Genomic DNA, 23,427 nt, shown 5'->3' with positions numbered 1-23,427 from the left:
CCCCATCCCGGAGGAGATTTAAGGCCTCAAATATGTCCTTTATCGAGATGGTGGAGATGGTGGATATCTTGAAGAGGGTCGACTATGATGGGAAGCATGGACCTTACCCAAACCCAAATGTCAGAAAGGCCAAGATCATGACTAAAGTTGTGAAAAGTCTGCACAGGAATTTTGGGGTATGACGATCCAAGGATCAATTGAGGAAACGCTGGTCAGACCTCAAATTGAGAGAGCACGATCAGTACAGAAAGAACAAGAGAGTTCTTCAAAAAAGTAAGTAGTTGTCGTGTGTTCCTATTATTATTACTTGCATGCTGCTCCATGTGCTTTTCTTTACTGTTGTACAGTTTAAAATGGCAACTTTCAGGTTCGTGGGCACAGTAATCGTTCGTAGTAAACATCGTTCGTTCACCCACTAATACGATGTTTTTGGCAGATCTAGGTTAACTACATTTGTTCAGGGCTATTTGTATTAAAAGAAGTTTAGTACATGGTTGTCTAGATGGGTTTGTACTAGAATGAAATGCAAACTTGATTCAGTGTAATTAGAGTTTACACATCTGGATGCAGGAGCACTAGTGTGGGACACCAGAACACCCTTTTTAGAGTATCCCACACAGGTGCTCCAGTGGATACTAGGGGTGTCTCCATGTGTGAAAAATGTACAAAAAAGGTAAGTATTCCAGCTTTAGAAAGGGAAATAAATAATGTCTTCAGCTTGGAACTCTGCCAAAAAAGACAATTGTACGACACTTCCAAGCAATGTTTCATATTCCTATTTCTCGCCTCAAATATCTGTGTGCATCTTTGTTTTATTCACATGGGAGAGAAAAGACTCAGGACATCTGAGGACACCAGGAATCCCCCACCTCCTAAAGAAAAGGAAATCCCCACACCACAACCAGAAGATGTTGAGGAAGGAGAGGTTTATGAAGTGGGCAAAATAGTGACCACAACAGGTTGGTGTCTGAGACCACAGCTTCAGGTAATAGATGGATGCCTGCATATTTATAATACATGGTGTGTTTTTGAATCTTAGGTGATGTGGATGTTGTAGAAGAAGAAACTCATTTCACAAGTGCACGTGCACAGATCCTCATCTGGGAGATCATGGTGTGCAATTGTGATTTACAGAAGATCAAGGAAGACATCAATGATGTTGAAAAAGACTCAAAAACATCAATGATGTTTTAGGCAGAATCTAAAGCACACCAAAATTTTACTAATTGCTTTTTTTTTCTAAAATGTGTTTTAGAAAGCCGAATTTTGAAGATGCACACAGTGTGTCAACATGTGCTATCTGCCATCATGGGATATCAATGTACGCGTTTTGTGGGTGCAACCCCTTCCTCGCAACTAAAGTAGCTAAGAGAAAGGGGTTGCACCCCCGAAACACGTCCATTGATCTCCAATGATGGGAGCTAGCACATGTTGACATTAGGCATGGGATCAGGAGGGAAATCCCCATTTTGACTCCCAATTTGTGTGCATCTTCAAAATTTGGCTTTCACAAGGGTGACATCGCCCCATCTGATAAAGGCAAGATCAACACTGTTTGGACATACTAATGTCTGATATTGCCTTCAATTTATCAAAGTTGAACTTTGTAAGTTCCTGAGTTGTGTATTGTTTTATGGGTTTAAACATGCCTGTTTACCACAAAAAAGGCTATTTTGTAATGTCAAATGCTAAAATGTTATTTTAAAAATATGTTGGTTTGTTCCAAAACCCTTTTCTAATGCACATGTGAATGTGCACAGAGTAAAAATTTTTCTAATCAACAATGTGTGGCTTCTTCTTTCAATGCTAAACAGCATTTTTTTTAGTAGGTTGGTGTTTACAGTGACAATGGGGGTTATTTACTGCAAAAGTACACTTGAAACGGCACTGAAAGTGCACTTGTAGTGCAAAGTGGATTTGCCTTTAGTAAATAACTCCCACAGTGCTTTAAAATTTGCCACAATCAGGCCATTTTCGAGACTTACAAAAATTAGATAATGGTGGTGAAAATTATGAATTTTTTTTATCATTAATGCATTACATACATTAACAACAAAAACTAGGTGTGTGTGTAGCAGACACACAACATAATAGTTCGCTGAAGAAGAGATTGTCACCTCATGTATCAAATAAATTATGTTTGCACTGTTGAAAAAAAAAAGAAAAGCCCAATAACCTATGAGACAGCTAAAAAAAACACAAGCAGTAAATCAAAGGAAATCTTATTTCAGGTATTTCAACTAAAAAATGTATTTTTAAAATGTTTATGAAAGATTTTCTGACATATCAATGGCCCCCCTACCCGCAAAGTACTCCATATATTTGATATGGACCTCACAGGCACTTTGGGGGGCAAGCCAGGACGACCAGCTTCAAGCGTTCGTTAAGTCAATCTCAGGCCCAACTGAGGCAACATAGTTCATTGAATTTCTCTTTAAATAGTTGTGGAGAATGCAGCATGCAAGGATTATATGGTTAAGTTTATATTCCGCACATGTTGATTGACGTAAGTAATAGGTGGAACCGGCTGGCCATTATCCCGAAAGCATTCTCCACCACTCTTCTGGCTCTGGTCCGGGATGAGGGTCCTCATCGGGAACGGCTGCATCAGGTGATCATCCAGGCCAAACGCTTCATCAGCGACAAAGACAAACGGGAGTCCTTCCACGTTCTCTTCAGCAGGTGGCAATCCCAAGCCACCATTCTGGAGCTATGTGTAGAACTCTGTCTGGGCGATGGCTCCACCATCTGACATCCGGCCATTCTTCCCCACATCCACATAAAGAAACTCATATGTCACCGACACCACCGCCAACATCACAATACTAGTAAACCCCTTATAGTTGTAATAGTATGACCCTGAGTTGGGGGGTGGGACTATGTGGACATGATTTCCATCAATTGCCCCTCCGCAGTTGGGAAAGTCCCACCGCTGGGCAAATTGGGAAGCCACAGCCTGCCATTCCTGTGGCGTTGAAGGAAACTGTGGAGTCAAACAAGAATAAAAAAAAAAGGAATTAGTAATTTTGCACATAAACATTGCAAGCAGATTAGACACAAACATTCTTGGCCAACATCAGCATAACATTTATTTTAAGGAGTATTTAAAGACAAAAATATAAGGTCCACTTATCAGATTCCTCACCCTCTCTGATGGCCCATTGTAAAAAATTGAAGGGGGGGGTACATTTTGGACAGGTAACCCTCTCCAATTCATTGAGAGCTGAATGCATAAATAATGTGTTTTACTTTGGCCAGCCCTTCCTTATTTATACTATTGGAAGCCCACTGGACAGGTAAGAAGTGTCATAAAACAAAAGTATAAATACACGCTGTACAAATTGAAGCACTTTTTTACATTCTGCAAGTACCTATCAAGATAATAGGAGAACAAAACTTTAAACAGTACCATTTGAAAGTATTCTGGTGGGCCCTTTCACTACATGCTTTGGGGAATTTATACAGACATCAGACCACAAAAGAGGTAGGTATAAGGTGTATGGGTTTGGCAAAGTCAGCAGATAGAGGATTGATATCGGTTGACTTAGCGGTTGGGGGGGAGGGTTCCAAATGATTTTGGGACTCCAAAAAAAAGCCTCTGGCACTCTGCATGAATTTAAGGACACAAATAACATTTGGACACATTTTAGGGGGTGTTTAGGGTAAAGCACTACTATGGAGCTGACAAAATACATTGTTAAGTGACTAGACTAGGTGTATGGGCCCAGGATCGCATGTTGGGGAGGTTAGTGAAGGCAAATATGCATGAAGGACAAAAAAAGGAAGTTTTAAAAACTTCAAGCATGCATGAGAACAAAGGGGACATTCACAGCATATTATAATCATGGTAATTAGGGAATGATGAAAGAAATACAATACATTAACAAACATTAAATACATAGAATGTGATGTTAAAGGATAAAACTTACCCTAATATAGTCCTTCTGCAGGACCTGAATGATGACAGAACAGGTCTCTGGAATAATGATCCCCAGAGCCTGGGGGGAGATGCCTATCAAGAACTTGATGGTGACAGGGAGAAGTATGCAGAAAAAGTACTGCAACGTGGTGACTAGCCTCTGCTCGGGAGTGATGGCTTGCCGCATGCAGGTGTCCTGCTTCGTAATATAAAGGGACAGCAAAGCCAACAAATGGTGAAAAAGGGGGTCCATCATCCGGAGATAATTCCTGAAATCATCAGGATTATTCTCACGGATCTCCCACAACAAAGGCATATGAGAGAATTGATCACGCTGGAGTAACCAATTCTTGGTCCATGAACTCCTCCCCGCCATGTGCATGGACTGGGCTTGGGTCAAAGTAAGAACCCCAACACCAAGCCCCTGCACAGCACAAACTCTATGACGAGTTTGTACCCGCAACATGGCTTCAAAATGGACGGCTGGTCAGAATGAACTAACAGAACGCACTGAAAATCAGGAAGGAGTGGACAAGAACGCACTGAAGATCAAATACATACTATAATAATACGCACTGAAAAACAAATGCGAACTAACTACATGCACTGAAAACCAGATATGAACCCACAAGCACAAACTGAAGAGCAGTAACGATCTGAAAAGCACTAGACTGAAAAGCGCAAATCATCTCTCACCAAACTTCTACTAACACGAGATTAGCAGAAGGAGCCCAAAGGGTGGCTCACTTGGTATTGAACTTCCCTTTTATAGTGCCGTCGTACGTGTTGTACGTCACCGCATTCTTGACGTTCGGAATTTCCGACAAGATTTGTGTGACCGTGTGTATGCAAGATAAGTTTGAGCGAACATCCATCGGAAAAAAAAACATGGAATTTGTTGTCGGAATGTGCGATCGTGTGTACGCGGCATTACAGTGTTGTGGCACCACCACCACCACCAAAGGCCTAATTTTTCTGCCCCTGTTTAACAGGGGCATGTAATTACAATTCTTGATCTAATATTTCACATCAGGGCCCATTCCTGCGCCCATCAAGAGTAACTGTGAGGGCTTACAGTGCTGTGGCACCACCACCAAAGGCCCAATTTTTCTGCCCCTGTTTACCAGGGGCATGTAATTACAATTTTTGATATAATATTTCACAGCAGGGCCCGTTCCTGCACCCACCAAGAGTTATGCCCCGTACACACGGTCGGATTTTCCAATGGAAAATGTGTGATAGGACCTTGTTGTCAGAAATTCCGACCGTGTGTTGGCTCCATCACACATTTTCCATCGGATTTTCCGACACACAAAGTTTGAGAGCAGGCTATAAAATTTTCCGACAACAAAATCCGTTGTCGGAATTTCCGATAGTGTGTAGACAAATTCGACGCACAAAGTGCCACGCATGCTCAGAATAAATAAAGAGATGAAAGCTATTGGCTACTGCCCCGTTTATAGTCCCGACGTACGTGTTTTACGTCACCGCGTTCAGAATGATCGAATTTTCCGACAACTTTGTGTGACCGTGTGTATGCAAGACAAGTTTGAGCGAACATCCGTCGGAAAAAATCCTAGGATTTTGTTGTCAGAATGTCCGAACAAAGTCCGACCGTGTGTACGCCCTATAACTGTGTGGGCTTACAGTGTTGTGGCACCACCACCACCACCACCAAAAACCCAATTTTTCTGCCCCAGTTTAACAGGGGCATGTAATTACAATTCTTGATCTAATATTTCACAGCAAGGCTCATTCCTGCATCCACCAAGAGTAACTGTGAGGGGTGACAGTGTTGTGGCACCAACACCCAAGGCCAAAATTTTTCTGCCCCTGTTAAACTGGGGCATGTAATTACAATTTTGGAAATAATATTTAACAGCAGGGACTATTCCTGCGCCCACCAAGAGTAACTGTGAGGGGTTACAGTGTTCTGGCCCAATTTTCTGCAGAGTATATAGGGCAGGCCGTATAGCATATATACTTCTGTTCAGACTATATAGTGCCTTGGAGCCCCTTCACGCCATTTGTTTTTTAATTTGGGTGCGGGGTTCCCCTTAATATCCATACCAGACCCAAAAAGCCTGGTAATGGGCTGGGGGGGGACCCATGCCATTTTTCTCAATGATTTTCATCTATATTGCCGGGACCCAACAATACATTACAGCCGCAAGCAGTGTTGAATTACTTTTTTTCCTTTAGAAATGTCATTTTGCTGTGGTATTGTTCTAAACATGGGAAAACTGCCCCACTTTACAGGCATACTATAGACACCCCCCAGGCACGATATTTAAAGGAATATTTAATTTTTATTGTTTCACTTTAAGCATTCTTAAAATCACTGCTCCCGAAAAAACGTCTGTTTTTAAAACTTTTTTTGCATTGATACATGTCCCCTGGGGCAGGACCCGGGTCCCCAAGCACTTTTTATGGCAATAACTTGCATATAAGCCTTAAAAATTAGCACTTTTGATTTTTCACGTTCGTGTCCTATAGACCTTAACGGTGTTCAAACAAACTTTTTGCATGTTTGCATGTTCTGCTGCAAACCGATGCGGGGGGTGTTCAGCTCATACCTAATCATCATCATCACCAATATTTTCCCATGGACAATTTATTTATTTATTTCCTGCCATGGATTTTATGTAATCCACCTCTCCAATTAGTGAATATTTGTTATACAAACATCCTGTGCCCTAGCAATCCTCTCTTTTTCCACTGTGAAACATCATGTTGTGGCAGCATCATGTTGTGGCAGCATCATGTTGTGGGGATGATTTTCTTCAGCAGGGACAGGGAAGCTGGTCAGAGTTGATGAGAAGATGGATGGAGCCAAATACAGGGCAATCTTATTTATTTATTTCAGGTACTTATATAGCGCCGTCAATTTACGCGGCTCTTTACATATACATTGTACATTCACATCAGTCCCTACCCTCAAGGAGCTTACAATCTAAGGTCCCTAACTCACATTCATACATACTAGGGACAATTTAGACAGGATTCAATTAACCTACCAGCATGTCTTTAGAGTGTGGGAGGAAACCGGAGAACCCGGAGGAAACCCACGCAGGCACAGGGAGAACATGCAAACTCCAAGCAGGTAGTGTCGTGGTCGGGATTCGAACCAGCGACCCTTCTTACTGCTAGGCGAGAGTGCTACCACTACACCACTGTGCCACCCTAAATCTTCGAAAAAAACCTGTTAAAATCTGCAAAAGACTTGAGACTGGGGCAGAGGTTCACCTTCCAGCAGGACAATGACCCTAAACATATAGACAGGGCTACAATGGAATGGTTTAGATCAAAGCATATTCATGTGTTAGAAGGCCCAGTCAATATCCAGACCTAAATCCAATTGAGAATCTGTGGCAAGACTTGAAAATTGCTGTTCACAGACACTCTCTATCCAATCTGACAGAGCTTGAGCTATTTTACAAAGAAGAATGGGCAAAAATGTCACCCATATGACATGTCCTTCATTATCTTTGGAAGTATGGAAAAAACTTACCTAGGTGTACCCCCAAAAAAGCTTTGGCCATACTTCTCTTTAAAGAATATGTTTGTTTGTTTTTTTTTTTATTATGTTGTATATAATACAATCCAGACATTTTACAAATATTTTATATGCTACTCCAGGCAAGATCAGGGTCCACAATCCTCAACCACATCTCAGGTGCTGGCTCTGCTTGTCTCCATCGAAGCAATCGCTTGTATCAGCAACAGGAATTATTTTCTGACACAGTGCTTTATCACTAGAACTAGTGTCCCCATTGGAATTGGAATTTAAATATTGCCATATTTTTTTCTGGTGACAACCCAAAATTTGGGGTTTTCTTTCACTATCACTTTTGGTGATAAAGGTATACAGTAGAAATACAGAGGATGAATCTCATCAGTGGGGATACAGACAGGAATAAAAACCCTACCAGTGTTCTGATCCCTCTCCACTATATCCAAAACTAAAAAAAAAGTTTTGCATTTAGCTATACTTTCAGTAAAAGAACAGCAGATGTATTACTGTTTATGTAGTTTGGCTGCATTTCAGTAATAAATTATGAGGTTCAAGCAGGCTTTAACCACTTCCCTACCCGCCCATTGTCATATGACGTCCGCAGATGGGATCTCCCATCTTGGGTGGATGTCATATGACGTCCTCAGCTTCCGCCGGGCACTCACGATCGCTCGTTAAAGAGCTGGAACGTGAATCTGTGTGTGTATACATACAGATCCATGTCTGTCAGGGGAGAGGAGTCACAGTCACGATAAAAATCGCTGATCACCACTATTACTAGTAAAAAAAATATAAATAATAATAAAAATGCCATAAATCTATCCCCCATTTTGTAGGCGCTATAACTTTTGCACAAACCCATCAATATACGCTTTTTTTTTTTTTTTACCAAAAATATGTAGAAGAATACATATCAGCCTAAAGTGAGGGAAAAAATGTGTTGTTTTTTTTAATTTGGAATATTTATTATAGCAAAAAGTAAAAAATATTGTGTAGTTTTCAAACTTGTCGCTTTTCTTTTGTTTATAGCGCAAACAATAAAAACTGCAGAGGTGATCAAATACTACCAAAAGAAAGCTCTTTTTGTGTTGGAAAAAATTATAAAAATTTAATTTTGGTACAGTGTTGCATGACCACGCAATTGTCATTCAAAATGTTACAGTGCTGAAAACTGAACATTAGCCTGGGCAGGAAGGGGTTGAAAATGCCCTGTATTGAAGTGGTTAAAAGAAGTCACATAGTTTAGTACATGTACTCTTTAAAACTGTGATTCTTGCTTGCTTCTCTTTTGGAACTGAAGTTCTAAAATCAAAACCAACAAAGCTGCACACCAACATTCACAATCAAGTTGGTTTGCAAAAAAGGGGCTTATATACGATAATATATGTTATCCATAACTAAATGACGTTTGTCTGCTGTGTATCACAAATAATCATTTTTTTCAATAAAATACTTTTTTCTCCATTTTGTGTTACCTTATTTTCTTGCTTTGATGCATCTCAGCGCTACCAAACTCTTTTAGCCTCTTTACAGCCATTTCCACCCACATAATGTGAGTTAAAACAGGTACTTGTAGTTCCCATTGTAAGCCCATGTGACAGAGTGACAATAAAGGAGCACAATTGGAAGACAAGGACAGAGTGCTGTCATTGTAAATGACTTTGAAATCATGTTAAAGTGGAAAAAAACATAAGTTCTGCTACTCCCCCACACCATATTTGGATTTTTTGTTTCAGGGAGTTGGTACCTAGTTTTGACAGGTCCCACTTCTGCTCTGACCAAGTTATTGGAGCAGAAGTTTGCCCCCCCCAACCTCCTGAAAAACATCATGGGTCCGAGGAGGCTGCAGGACTATTCACAAGGAGTCACAGCCAGCTTCCCACAGTTAACGTGAAGGTGCTGGGGACCTGAAGACCAGCGAAGAACCAGCTCGGTGAGGACATCCCTGGACAGGTAAATGTCTGTTTATTAAAAGTCAGCAACTATTGTTTTTGTAGCTGTTGACTTCTATTTTTTGAAACCAGACTGAAGCTCGTCTTTGACTTGTCAAACCTTTATGTGATTGGGTTTGCATATGCTTCAACTGTTTACTGTCCTTGTGAGCGTTCATCAATGTTTTTCTCTAGTCTTTAGACCCTTCTAGACCAAGTATTTCTAATATGCAAGTGCCATTTTGTTGCCTTGCTGGAAAGTCCTCAGCAAAGACATAAACACATTTAACCAAATGAATATAGTCCTACTAGTGCAAAGAGAAAGGGGTATAACAGTTACCTAGAATAAATAATTTCCTTATGACGTGTTAAAAGAGTTTTTATTGTCAGTTTCATGCAGAATTCCCTAAGATAACACACTGTTTAATAAAGTTCTGGTAAGTTCATAACTACAGGCACATCATCAGTATCATTGTTTCCTCATTTGGGAATCAGCTGTAGAAGTTAAAACCAGAACAACAACAACTGTAACAACAAAACAGACACAACCTGCTATTTTATCTCTCTTCTGGGGGCCACTAGAGAAAAATCTTTGGGATGTGAAATTAAATTTGCAGATTACAAATAATGTGGTGTTACTTATATGACAATGTTTACAAGACACCCAATATGAACTTTTACGTAGAACTAAAAATCCAAATCCCTATTGGAATATAAAAGTACATAAAATGCATCAAAAAATCTCTATTATAACTGAAAATGTTAACACTGGTCCCTGAAATTTTACCCTAGCTACAAAGATAAAGCAAGACACAGCCATTTGATTCATCAAATCAAAATAGGGATCTTCTGAACTATCAAAATGAAATAGGGATCTGAAGTACTGTATATGCCATTTCAAAACGTGTAATCATTTTAAGTGCTCACCTCATCACATGTCGTCCTGAAATCCATATGCCGTAGCACCGTTTGGGATATTCTGTTTAAAATAAAAAAAATACAATAATATACCTAGGCTTTCTATTGTTTATTGTTTAAATGAGTTATCAGCCAGCTAAAACAGTATAATGTGACACACACACACACTGTATATATATATATATATATATTCACAAGATTGTTTACACTGTAGTACGCGGTGAGGGGTTCCAAAGTTTTTGACTGATATGGAGAAAACACACTTTGTTTTTTTCAGAATCTTAGTATGTCATGTTCTGGGTCATGCAGCCCAGAGGCTTTGTAGAGCTTTGGGTGGGAATAACCATTTGTTCTCAGGGCAACATCTTACTGGACAGCAGTGGCGGCCCGTCCATAGGGGGCTCCCAGGCGCTGCCCCCCCTCCTGTAGTCACCCAAAAAAAAAAAATGAAAAAAAATTTTTAAAACTGGCCCTTAAAAAAAAAAGAAAAATCGAAAAAAAGGTCCTTAAGTGCACTGTGTCTGAGCACCGGACGCAGTGCACTATGGGAAGTGCCACGTCTATGCAATCATGAGATTGCAGACGCGGCAACTTCATTTGCGGGCTTTTAACCCGCCTTGTGGCGCGATCCATCGGGCCGAGTAGCTTCCGCATTACTATGCATATTGTATGCATTAGTATGGCCGGTGCGTTGAGTGACATTCAAGTTCTGATGTCACTTCCGCTTTCATCTCCCAGTGCACCCGAGCAGAGGAAGTATGGGGAGCGGACTCTTCTACTGCAGTGTGACTACACAGTCACACCAAGAGATGACATCCTAACCAGCCAGCCAGTGTATGGGAGGCAGAGGAGGTGACAGGACAGCTGTCATTAGCCATGGACTGCAGCCTGCACAGGACAGAGCCTCAGAGATATGCAAGTCCTCATCATCACCTGTCTATCTATCTCCCCCCCCCTAGCAGTGTCTGTCTATCTAATATGCAAGTGTCAGAGTGAGACAAGCACCTACACCAAAGACATTAGCAGCTGCTCACCTTCTTTGCTAATGTCTTTGGTGAAGGTGCTTGTCTCACTGACACTTGCATGCCTGTTTGGACATACATCCTCACAGTGGCAGACATCCTGTTGATTCCTGCAATTATGAACTTTCTTGTAGAAACTGACTTTTTAACTATTTATTATTGATTGTTTTTGCACTGTTATGCTTTGAATTTGTATTGAGGTATGTGTATTGGCCTTGTAGTGTTCAGCTTGCAACTATATTTAATTCATTTTATCTAGTTAATGTTAGGCCCCTTTCATACTAGGGCGGGGCGGGGGCGGCATCGGCGGTAAAGTGCCGTTATTACTAGCGGTGCTTTACCGTTGTTTTAGCGGAGGTATTCGCCCGCTAACGGGGCAGTTTTATTCCTTGCTAACGGCCGAGAAAGGGTTAAAAACCACCGCAAAGCGCCTCTGCAGAGGCGCTTTGCTGGCAGTATAGCCGCGCTGCCCCATTGATTTCAATTGGCAGGAGCAGTGAAGGAGCGGTGTATACATCGCTCCTTCACCGCTCCGAAGATGCTGCTAGCAGGACTTTTTTCCCGAACTGCTAGGGCACTGCTCCAGTGTGAAAGCCCTCGAGGCTTTCACACTGGAGAGACAGCAGCAGCTGTTTCGGGTCGGTTTGCAGGCACTATTTCTAGCGCAATAGCGCCTGCAAACCGCCTCAGTGTGAAAGGGGTCTTAGGGGGTCTTTGCTGACTATATATTTTTTATTATATCTATAGCTTTGCCCAGCCAGGCACGGTCCCTGGCGACATCTATCTATCTATCTATCTATCTATCTATCTATCTATCTATCTATCTATCTCACTCATTCTCCCCCTCCCACCCAATATCTATCTGTCTGTCTATCTCTCCCACCCAGTGTCTATCTATTTGTCGGTCCTATTGTGGGCGAGTGGCGGGGGGGGGGGTTATGGAGAATTTGCCACACTGGCAGAATTTGATGGGCACACTGGCAGCATTTGGCACAGTGGCAGCATTTGATGGGCACACTGGCTGTAATTGATAGCACAGTTGCTGCGTTTGATGGGCACAGTCGCAGCATTTCATGGCACAATGGCAGCGTTTGATGGCACAGTGGCAGCGTTTGATGGCACAGTGGCGTCTGACTTTTTTTTTTAATTCAAAATTTTTTCAGCTTGTTTGCGCCCCCCCAAAAATTTTTAGCACCAGCCACCACTGCTGGATAGCCAGACATTCTTATTAGTCTCAGCTGTGCATAGGTCTTTATATACACAAATCAACCAAAAGATTATAACCATCCACCATAACCTGTCGAGGCATGGATTCCACTAGACATCTGAAGGTATGCTGTGGTATCTGGCATCAAGCCATTAGTAAAAGATCCTTTAAGTCCTGTAAGTTCTGAGGTGGGACCTCCATGGATCGGACTTGTTTTTCTAACACATTCAACAGATGCTCCATTGGATTGAGATCTGGAGAGGCCAAGTCAACACCTTGACCTTGTTGTTGTGTTCCTTAAACCATTATTGAATTCATAAGACCAGACCACCTGCTTCCATTGCTCCGAGGTAAACTTCTGATGCTCACATGTTCATTGTAGGCAATTTTGGCTGTGGACACAAATCAGCATAGGCACCCTGACTGGTCTGCGAATATGCAGCCACATACACAAAAAGTGCAATGCACTGTGTGTTCTGACACCTTTCTATCAGAACCAGCATTAGCTTTTTCAGCGATGTGAGCTACAGTTGCTCTTATTGTAGATCGGACTACACAGGACAGTCTTTACTTCCTATGTGCATAAATATGCTGGTTTGCTGGTTTTCCTTCCTTAGACTACTTTTGTAGGTCCTGACCACTGCAGACTGGGAACTTCCCACAAGAGCTGCAGTTTTGGAGTTGCTCTGACCTAGTTGTCTAGCCATTACAATTTGGCCCTTGTCAAAGTCACTAAAATCCTTACACTTCCTTTTTTTCTGCTTTCAAGAAATTAGCTTCAGGGACAACGTGTATACCTGCTGCTTAATATATCCCACCCACTTTTAGATGTCAGTGGTCGTAATGTTATGGCTGATTGGTGTATTTTTCTGCCAGTCTTTATACATGAGAGTCTGCTGTTTTAAGTTTTAAATCTTTGAATTTTATGTGGAACATAGGACAGGGCCCAAGCAAGTGAAAGCTGACGGACTGCCAACAACTGCTGTCAAGTGATCAGTAATCAAACAAATGACATGTGAATAACTAAAATATGAAACATCAAATTTAGTGAAAAAAAAAAACCTGAAAGGTCCACTAACCCGCCTGGCCATTGAATTGTAAATGGTGTAGTTTCTCTTACGGACAAGTTAGGAGAATATGTTGAATTTTTTACTACAATCCAATGTACTTTATAGTACAATTCACTGCTTACATATTTGAGAGACACCAAACATTTCTTAAATCTACTTAAAGACATCACTGTAGACCCACATTGTTACCTTATCACAGCTGTTTTGAGTTCATTATATACTATTATAGATCATCTAGAAGCTTTGACAGCAGTAAACTGACCTCTGGGGACATCCAATGAATTGTATTCTATACAAAAACAATTCATTTTGAAGGCTTTGAAATTTGGTTTGCAACATCATTTCTTCTGTTTGGGGGAGTGCAAATAACAGGAGTAGCTATAGGGGCTAAGTTTGCCCCCAGTGTGACAAATGCATTTATGGTGAAATGGGAGCCTGAGAATATCTTCCTTGTTAAAAGAAGTTTATTGAGTATACAATGTTATAAAGATACATAAAGAAACATAAAGTAAGTTTACAAGGATCTATAAAGTAAGCTCATTGTTTTACAATAGGGTTTATATAGGTAAATATCATGAAATTTCAAATATTAAACATTGGGTTCACGTAAACCTAAATTAAAGATTTATATCATTTCCTTAGTTACTTTTATACCTACTATACATATTGTTTACAAGTAGAGTGTATATAGGTCAAATAAATTCTGATAATGAGCTTTAATCGTAAGGTGGAGAAAAGGAAAGAGAAAGAAGAAAAAGGGTTGAAAGGTAGAGGTATGGTCCACAAGGTTGTCCCGCTCGTCAGTTTATTATTCTTTTTAGTTCTCTTTGAAGCCTTAGAATGGGTGTCTCTGTAAGTCATTTAATCTGTTACCATGGCAACAGGACAGAGTCATTGAAGTTTGACAGGAACTGTTGTTTTATCCAAGGATGCCAAAGTTTTTCAAATTTTGGAATTTGATTTTGATCGATGGCTACCATCTTAGCATGGGACATTGTATTATTCATTCTGTGAATTGTTTCTGCTAGTACCAATGTAGGAGATTTCCATGCCTTGGCCACTGTTTGTTTTGCAGCCGTTATTAGTTGGATCATAAGTTTGAATTGAGAGAGTGTTAACCATTCCGGTTTTAGATTAAGTAAAGTTAAATATGGATCTGGTTGTATTATTTTTTTAAATATTTTAGATGCAATCACGAAGACTTCCTTCCAGAAGGTTTGGATTACTGGGCACGTCCACCATATGTGTAAATATCTGCTTATTTCTGGGCATCCTCGAAAACAAAGAGTTGAGGTATTAGGTGAATATTTTGCCACTCTAGCGGGTACAAGGTACCAGCGAGTTAGGACTTTATAATTTGTCTCCAGTGCCAAGATGTTGGGTGAAGATGACTTAGATGTGAGCCATATATTAGACCAGTCCGTGTCTTCTAAAGTTCGTCCCAGGTCCTCCTCCCACCTCTGAACGTAAGAGGGTCTATTAAGATTTGCTACTCCATATAATTGATTATAAAGTGATGAAATTGTACCTTTAGCAAATGGATCTTTTGTACAGATTGATTCAAAAATGGATAATTGGGATAATGGTGTATCCCCCTTTAGGAATGGTGTATAGAAATTTTTGATTTGGAGATATGTAAATATCTCAGAGTTTGGTAGATCATATTTTTCTCTAAGCGATGGGAATGAAAGGAATGATTTAGATGCTATGAAGTCATTTAGTGTCTGAATGCCTGATGTTGTCCAAACTTTAAAAGAATTTGGGTAGATCCATGCCGGATAAAAGGCCGGATTTCTGATAAAAGAAAGGAGAGGATTGTGTGGAGATTGTAACTGATATTTGGTTTTTAGTTTATCCCAGAGAGATAAGAAGTGTTTAGTTATGGGATTATGAACTTTAAAGCGGTCTTTAGGATCAAGCCATAATAAATTTGATATTAATAGAGGGTCATTTTCTGAAGCCTCTATAAATACCCATAATGGGATTTCCTGTTTTGCATGGTATTTGGACAGACTGGCCAAATGTGCTGCTCTGTAGTAGTTAGTAAAATTAGGGTATCCCAGGCCTCCTTTATTTTTGGGAAGATGTAGTGTGTGTATAGGTATACGTGGTTTAGAAGAGCCCCATATAAACGAAGTTGCTCTTTTTTGTACTATTCTCAAAAAATAGGAAGGAATTGGAATAGGGAGGACTCTGAATAGATAAAGCAATTTGGGTAGAATAGTCATTTTGCTTGCATTAATCTTCCCTATCCAGGATAAAGGAAGTTGCGACCATTGTTTTATTAGATTTGTGATCTGTCTTAATACAGGAGGATAATTGGTTGAGAATAAGTCAGAATGAGATGCTGTTAAATGAATTCCAAGATATGGGATTGATTTTTCTGCCCATGTGAATGGGAGTGCAGCCCTAGCCGGGATCAATTCCATGTTTGTGAGTGAAATATTAAGCACTAGGCATTTCTTAGGATTAATCATAAGGCCGGATAGGGCTGCAAATCCATCAAGAGCTGGTATTAAGTTAGGACCAGAGACCTGTGGTGATGATAGAAAAAGTAATATATCGTCTGCAAATATACATAATTTGTGTGTAATACCTCCTACTTCAATGCCAGTTATAGTTTGGTTTGTTCTGATGTATTGGGCCATGGGTTCGAGTATAAGGGCAAATAATAAGGGAGATAATGGGCAACCCTGTCGGGTACCTCTTTCGATATTAAAGGCTTCAGATTTGTATCCAGCATATTTTATATAGGCTTTGGGTTTATTATATAATGCTTTGATCCATGTTAAAAAGTGGGGTCCAAAACCCCATTTTTGTAATGAATATTGCATATATTGCCAGGATACTGTGTCAAATGCTCTCTTAATATCGAGAGATAGAAAACATAAAGGGATTTTTCGTTTTTTAGCAATATGTGCCAATAACACTGCCCTGCGTATATTATCGCCTGCCTGTCTATTTGGCATGAAGCCTACTTGATCTCTATGTATTAATTTTCCTATAATGCTATTGAGGCGTTTTGCTATTATTTTTGCTAATAATTTAATATCGAGGTTTAACAGAGAGATAGGCCAATAATTCACACAGGAAGTATCATCAGAAAGGGGTTTTGGGATCATACAAACAATTGCCATTAGTGTTTCTTGCCGAAAAGAATGTCCATCTAGAAGTTTGTTAAAAGTTTCAGTGAGAATGGGAGAGAGTATTTCTGAGAATGTTTTATAGTATAAAGCCGAGTAGCCGTCTGGGCCTGGTCTTTTGTTAAAGGGGTTGTAAAGTTAATTTTTTTTTTTTTAAAAAATAACAAACATGTTATACTTACCTTCACTGTGCAGCTCGTTCTGCACAGAGTGGCCCCGAACCTGGTCTTCTTGGGTCCCTCGGCGGCTGTTTCAGCTCCTCCCCGCAAGCATTTACCACCTTAATGCGAGCTCCCTCGCACGGTGGTGAGTGCTTGCGGGCGCGCTCCCGTGATACAGCCGGAGGCTATAGCCGCTCGCTGTATCACTCGGCCCCGCCCCCCGGCGCGCCGCGTCATCGGATGTGATTGACAGCAGCGCGAGCCAATGGCTGCGCTGCTTTCAATCCATCCACTGCAGCCAATCAGCGACCAGGCTGAGCTGCAATGAAGATGACGAGGACGAGCAGCGAAGATTCGAGGCGTCAGGTAAGTAAAACGGGGGGCCTGGGGGCGGCGGTACTGTCAAAAGTTTTTTCACCTTAATGCATAGAATGCATTAAGGTGAAAAAATTTTTACCTTTACAACCCCTTTAAGTTTTAGGTCTTTTATGGCGTTAGCAACTTCATCTATAGTTATAGGCTCATCCAAACTGCTTTTTTGATTCTGAGATAACTCAGGTAAGGTTATTTTTGAGAAGAAGGATTCAGCTTCTGTAGGATTAAATTCATTGTTTGTCTTGTATAAAGTTGCGAGATGTGAGTGAAATTTATGGACTATTTTAACTGGATTACAAGTGTAAACATTTTTTGATAATTTCAAACGTATTGGTTTGAAAGATTTGTTAGTTGAATTTAATGCCCGAGCCAAATATGTACCTGGTTTGTTTGTTTTCATGTAGAAATTGTGTTTGGAGCGTTTGAGGGATTTATCAACTGACTCAGTGAGAAATAGATCGTATTCCAATCTAGATTTTTCCAGATGAGATTTTGTACTCTGAGATGGATTATCTTGAAATGATATGTAGGCTGCATTAAAATTGAGTTCTAGTTTTTTTGCTAGATTTTTGCGTTCCCGTTTAAATAGTGCCATTTGTCTTTGTATTGTACCACGCAAGACAGGCTTATGAGCTTCCCACAGTGTTATTGGGGAGATGTCTGTTGTATTATTAATTGATATGTATTCCTTTAAAGCTTGTTCAATGGCCATCTGATGTAGTGGGTGTTTGAGCATTATGTCTGGTAAGTACCACGTTGGGTCATGCGCTTTTGGTATGGCTGAGGCTATAGTAGTGTATACTGCATTATGGTCAGACCACGGAATCGGAATTATATCTGATGCAATAATTTCTGGTATCATTCCTATTGTTAGAAAAATATGATCTATTCTGGTGAAGGTTTGATGAGGGTGCGAGAAATAAGTGAATTTCTTTTTCATTGGGTTACTTTCTCTCCATGAATCTACCAGATTGTATTTGTAAAGAAGTTGAGAAAAAGGTAATCTAGAGGTTATTTTGGATGGTGTAAAAGGTGATTTATCTAGAAATGGGAGGAGGACCTGGTTCGAATCCCCACACATTATCACTGTTCCTATTTTGTGTGTATTAATCACTTGTAATATATGTGAGAGGAATGGTGTAGGTTGTTTGTTAGGAGCGTAGTAGGAAATCACCGTGATTGCTGTATCCATTATATAACCCATGAGTATCAGGTATCTACCTTCTGGGTCTTTAATTTCTGATGATAAGGTGAATGGTGTGGATCGGTGAAATGCAATTAGAGTTCCCCTTTGCTTGGTACAGGCAGAAGCCGTGTAAATTTGTTGATAAAAAGGAGAAATATATTTTGGAGTAGAATCTTTGGTGAAGTGTGTTTCTTGGAGGCATACTATGTGAGCCTTCTTGTTATGGAAAGTACGGAAGGCTTTGGTCCTTTTTTGGGGGACATTTATTCCCTGAACATTCAGGGAAAGTATATTCAGTGGTGCCATGGCAATAGATCAAATAGTTTTGACTTACTTTTTGTTATGCAGAGCTGACTGCGCAGATCAACCTGTGTGGACTGAAGAGATGAATAGATAGAAAAGAAACCAGTGAATTCTGGAGTAAAGAGTAAACAAAAAACATATGAGATTAGATGATACATTGTATAAATTATTTTTTGCAAGTAATCACAATTTACCCGTGAAAGAGAATAAATATCTCTCTCAGGGGAATAAGTGCCTTCGTCACACTCCCACATAATATGGTTGGGAGAATGAGGAGGGCTAATGGGGGTACACGGATCTTCCGCTTACAGGAGAGAAGTGCTATGTCAAAAGACATCAAAATGATGTTTCATTAATTGGAGTGCAGAATATAGTTTTTGTTGAAATTATTTATTCCAGGGTGGTTGTATATGGTTAGTCTTGCCCTAGGCTAAATAATTCAGTTAGAAAGGTACTGTTAATAACTTTGGTATTGATGAAGATAGTTTGAATTATTTTAGGATTTTAACCCTTTTAGAGTAAACAATTACATATTTTATTCATATGTAACTGTTTAGATATGTTAACTCATAAAATTGAGGTTGTATTGCTTCAGATTAGAATTAGGGATGAGCTTCGAGTTCGAGTCGAACTCATGTTCGACTCGAACATTGGCTGTTCGCAAGTTCACCGAACAGCGAACAATTTGGGGTGTTCGCGGCAAATTCGAATGCCGCGGAACACCCTTTAAAAGTCTATGGGAGAAATCAAAAGTGCTAATTTTAAAGGCTAAAATGCAAGTTATTGTCATAAAAAGTGTTTGGGGACCTGGGTCCTGCCCCAGGGGACATGGATCAATGCAAAAAAAAGTTTTAAAAACGGCCGTTTTTTCAGGAGCAGTGATTTTAATAATACTTAAAGTCAATCAATAAAAGTGTAATATCCCTTTAAATTTCGTACCTGGGGGGTGTCTATAGTGTGCCTGTAAAGGGGCGCATGTTTCCTGTGTTTAGAACAGTCTGACAGCAAAATGACATTTTGAAGGAAAAAACTCATTTAAAACTACCCGCGGCTATTGCATTGCCGACAATACACATAGAAGTTCATTGATAAAAACGGCATGGGAATTCCCCAAAGGGGAACCCCGAACCAAAATTAAAAAAAAAAAAATGACGTGGGGGTCCCCCTAAATTCCATACCAGGCCCTTCAGGTCTGGTATGGATATTAAGGGGAACCCCGGCCAAAATTAAAAAAAAAAAATGACGTGGGGTTCCCCCTAAATTCCATACCAGACCCTTCAGGTCTGGTATGGATTTTAAGGGGAACCCCGCGCCAAAAAAAAAAAAAAAACGGCGTGGGGTCCCCCCAAAAATCCATACCAGACCCTTATCCGAGCACGCAACCTGGCAGGCCGCAGGAAAAGAGGGGGGGACAAGAGTGCGGCCCCCCCTCCCTCCTGAACCGTACCAGGCCACATGCCCTCAACATTGGGAGGGTGCTTTGGGGTAGCCCCCCAAAACACCTTGTCCCCATGTTGATGAGGACAAGGGCCTCATCCCCACAACCCTGGCCGGTGGTTGTGGGGGTCTGCGGGTGGGGGGCTTATCGGAATCTGGAAGCCCCCTTTAACAAGGTGACCCCCAGATCCCGGCCCCCCCCTGTGTGAAATGGTAAGGGGGTACATAAGTACCCCTACCATTTCACGAAAAAAGTGTCAAAAATGTTAAAAATGACAAGAGACAGTTTTTGACAATTCCTTTATTTAAATGCTTCTTCTTTCTTCTATCTTGCTTCATCTTCTGGTTCTTCTGGCTCTTCTGGTTCTTCTGGTTCTTCCTCCGGCGTTCTCGTCCAGCATCTCCTCTGCGGCGTCTTCTGTCTTCTTCTCCTCGGGCTGCTCCGCACCCATGGCATGGGGGGGAGGCTCCCGCTCTTCTCTTCTTCTCTTCTTCTTTTCTTCTTTTCTTCTTTTCTTCTCTTCTTCTCTTCTTCTTCATTTTCTTCTCCGGGCCGCTCCGCAATCCATGCTGGCATGGAGGGAGGCTCCCGCTGTGTGACGGCGCTCCTCGTCTGACAGTTCTTAAATAACGGGGGGCGGGGCCACCCGGTGACCCCGCCCCCCTCTGACGCACGGTGACTTGACGGGACTTCCCTGTGGCATTCCCCGTGACGTCACAGGGAAGTCCCGTCAAGTCACCGTGCGTCACTTTTTTTTGCATTGATCCATGTCCCCTGGGGCAGGACCCAGGTCCCCAAACACTTTTTATGACAATAACTTGCATATAAGCCTTGAAAATTAGCACTTTTGATTATTCATGTTCGTGTCCCATAGACTTTAACGGTGTTCGCATGTTCGAACGAACTTTTTTCCTGTTCGCATGTTCTGGTGCGAACCGAACAGGGGGGTGTTCGGCTCATCCCTAATTAGAATAAACAAAAACATAATTCTAGGAACTAGTTAGGTAATAATATATTTGTTTTAAGAAAAGAAAGAAAAAGCTTCCATTACTTCTGGATTATTGAACATATTTGTCCTAAAAAGTAATAAATCTATTGTTATTACCTGATAATATATAACTGAACAAGAATTTCCTTATTTCACTTATATATTCTAAGGCTATATGAATCAGAAGTAATAAGAAATATAACTGGAATGTAACATGATCCCACACAGTGTGTGACTATCAGAATGCAGTTACATTCAGTTATAAATATAGGTTTTTTATAGAGAACCATCTCTTAGTATAATAAATGAAGAGATATCAGGAATTAGGATGTCAGTCCATTGAATCTTCTTGGTCCATGGATGATGTGGCATAACGGCCTCTTTTGTGAGAATGATGATTCCCATTTTGTTCTGAAATTTTCTGGGTGCTGCCTGAAGGTGAAGATGACGCCATTCTAATGCGTGTGGGAGTGTTGCTGTTGTGGGTTCTGTCAGATTTAATTTTAAAAGGGTTTGTTGTAGTTCATCTGCTGATCTGCTTCTGTAAATTGTACCTTGGTAGTTAAATCTGACTGAAAAGGGGAAGCCCCATTGATACATAATGTTGTGGCGTTGCAGTTCCATTAGTTGGGGTTTCATGGATCGTCTTTTAGTAATAGTAAGTTGGGATAGGTCAGCAAAAATGTGATAATTGTGTCCTTGAAAATTAAGTTCCTTTTTTTCTCTTGCAGCAATTAGTATTTGTTCTTTCGTTCTGTAATAATGAAATTTTGTGATTATATCACGTGGGGGTCCATCTTTCTTTTTGGCTGTGAGGGCTCTGTGTACTCTGTCCAGTTCTAAACATTCAATAGGGATATCTGGCTTTAGTTCTTGTAATAGAGCAGTAATAGTAGATTGCAGGTCTGTCACAGTTTCAGGTATTCCCCTTATGCGCAAGTTTGAACGTCTGGCTCTATTTTCGTAATCTTCGAGCTTAGTTTGAAGTATTAAATTCTCTTTTTTTAATTGTTCCAATTCTGTTATATTTTCTTGGGTTGTAATTTCAATTTCATCCATTTTTATTTCTAAGGCTGCGGTGCGGTTTCCCAGCTCTCTTATTTCTTTGGTTAGGCTTTTTGTTATTTGGTCTGAGGTTTGTTTTAAAGCCTTATGAAGCATCTTTTCAAATTGTAATAATATTACTGGGGATACTGAGGAGGCTTGTGGAGAAGTTTGTGAGAGGATTTGTTCTGTATCTGACTCAAATGGAGAGTCTTGCTGTGACATTTTCTGTCTGTGAGAGCGCCCTGATGCTGTATCTTGTGAGGTGACTGGAGCTGCTTCAGCTGCAGTGAGTGCCTGTGAGCTCTTTGTGAGGTGATTTTTATTTCTGCCACGGTTTCCTCCCAGTACCATATTTCCTGCCCAAACTTTCACAGTTTGTTCCCTGGGGCAAAAAGGTTCAAATGGATACCTTTTGAGCCTGCAGGCTCCGCTTTGTCCTTCTCTTCTCTCCTCAGCGGTGTGGAGCTCTAACAATGCATGTCTGCTCCGCTAGGCTCCGCCTCCTGCCCACCTGAGAATATCTTTAATAACAAACCAGAACAGTTATTATTTTACAAACGCTATATTGATAATGCCATTATGATTTGGCGATGTGAAGAAAGAGACTTGAGACAATTCTGACACAATTGAATTATCATTTCCACCAATCTTTTATTCGTTTCCTAGATTTGTAACTTTATGTGAAAAAAAACCATTTAAGTACCAGGTCCTTTTTAAGAACACCAACAGGAACAGTTTTATTTCTTTGTTGAGTTGTCATTTTCCACCTTGGCTAGCTAATATTCTCAGGGGACAATTCCCTGAAGATGAAAAAGAAATGTATTGAGGATGAGGACTTCTTCAGACAATCAGATATTTTTAAAAGGTGATTCATCCAAAAAAGGATAGAAAAAGTACACAATATGAACAGGGATGAGATTTTACAGAGTAGAAACGACATTAAAAACTCCAGTAGGGGGATATGTAGCCTTAGTTCTAGATTTTAACAACCAAGATAGACAGGTGGAGAGGATCTTGAACAAACATTGGGAGATCTCTAAAAAGGATAAGCATTTAGGAGCTTTATTACCAGACGCACCTCCCATCATATACCGTAAAGTGCCCTCACTAAATTATACACTCGCAAGAAGAGCAATAGACAATAGCACGGAATTCGAAAACAACCTTTCTGGATTGCATAGGTTGCTATGCTTGTGGGCAATGCC

General features: G+C 40.6%; 1 protein-coding gene across 2 annotated transcripts in view; it reads right to left on the bottom strand.

The window, feature by feature from the left end:
- SNTG1 (syntrophin gamma 1) overlaps nucleotides 1–23,427 on the bottom strand; it is a 1,290,858-nt gene that overhangs the window by 441,793 nt on the left and 825,638 nt on the right. For both annotated transcript variants that reach the window (XM_073631576.1, XM_073631575.1), the window contains one exon: nucleotides 10,292–10,343. In XM_073631576.1, coding sequence (XP_073487677.1) covers nucleotides 10,292–10,318 — 27 coding nt within the window. In that variant the 5' untranslated portion in view covers nucleotides 10,319–10,343. The remainder of the gene's footprint in view (nucleotides 1–10,291; nucleotides 10,344–23,427) is intronic.

The sequence above is a fragment of the Aquarana catesbeiana genome, linkage group LG05 (genome assembly GCF_042186555.1).
Source record: "Aquarana catesbeiana isolate 2022-GZ linkage group LG05, ASM4218655v1, whole genome shotgun sequence".
NCBI classification, from domain to species: Eukaryota; Metazoa; Chordata; class Amphibia; order Anura; family Ranidae; genus Aquarana; species Aquarana catesbeiana.
The sequence above is the reverse complement of the archived record's forward strand: the minus strand, read 5'-3'. Positions and strand labels throughout refer to the sequence as shown.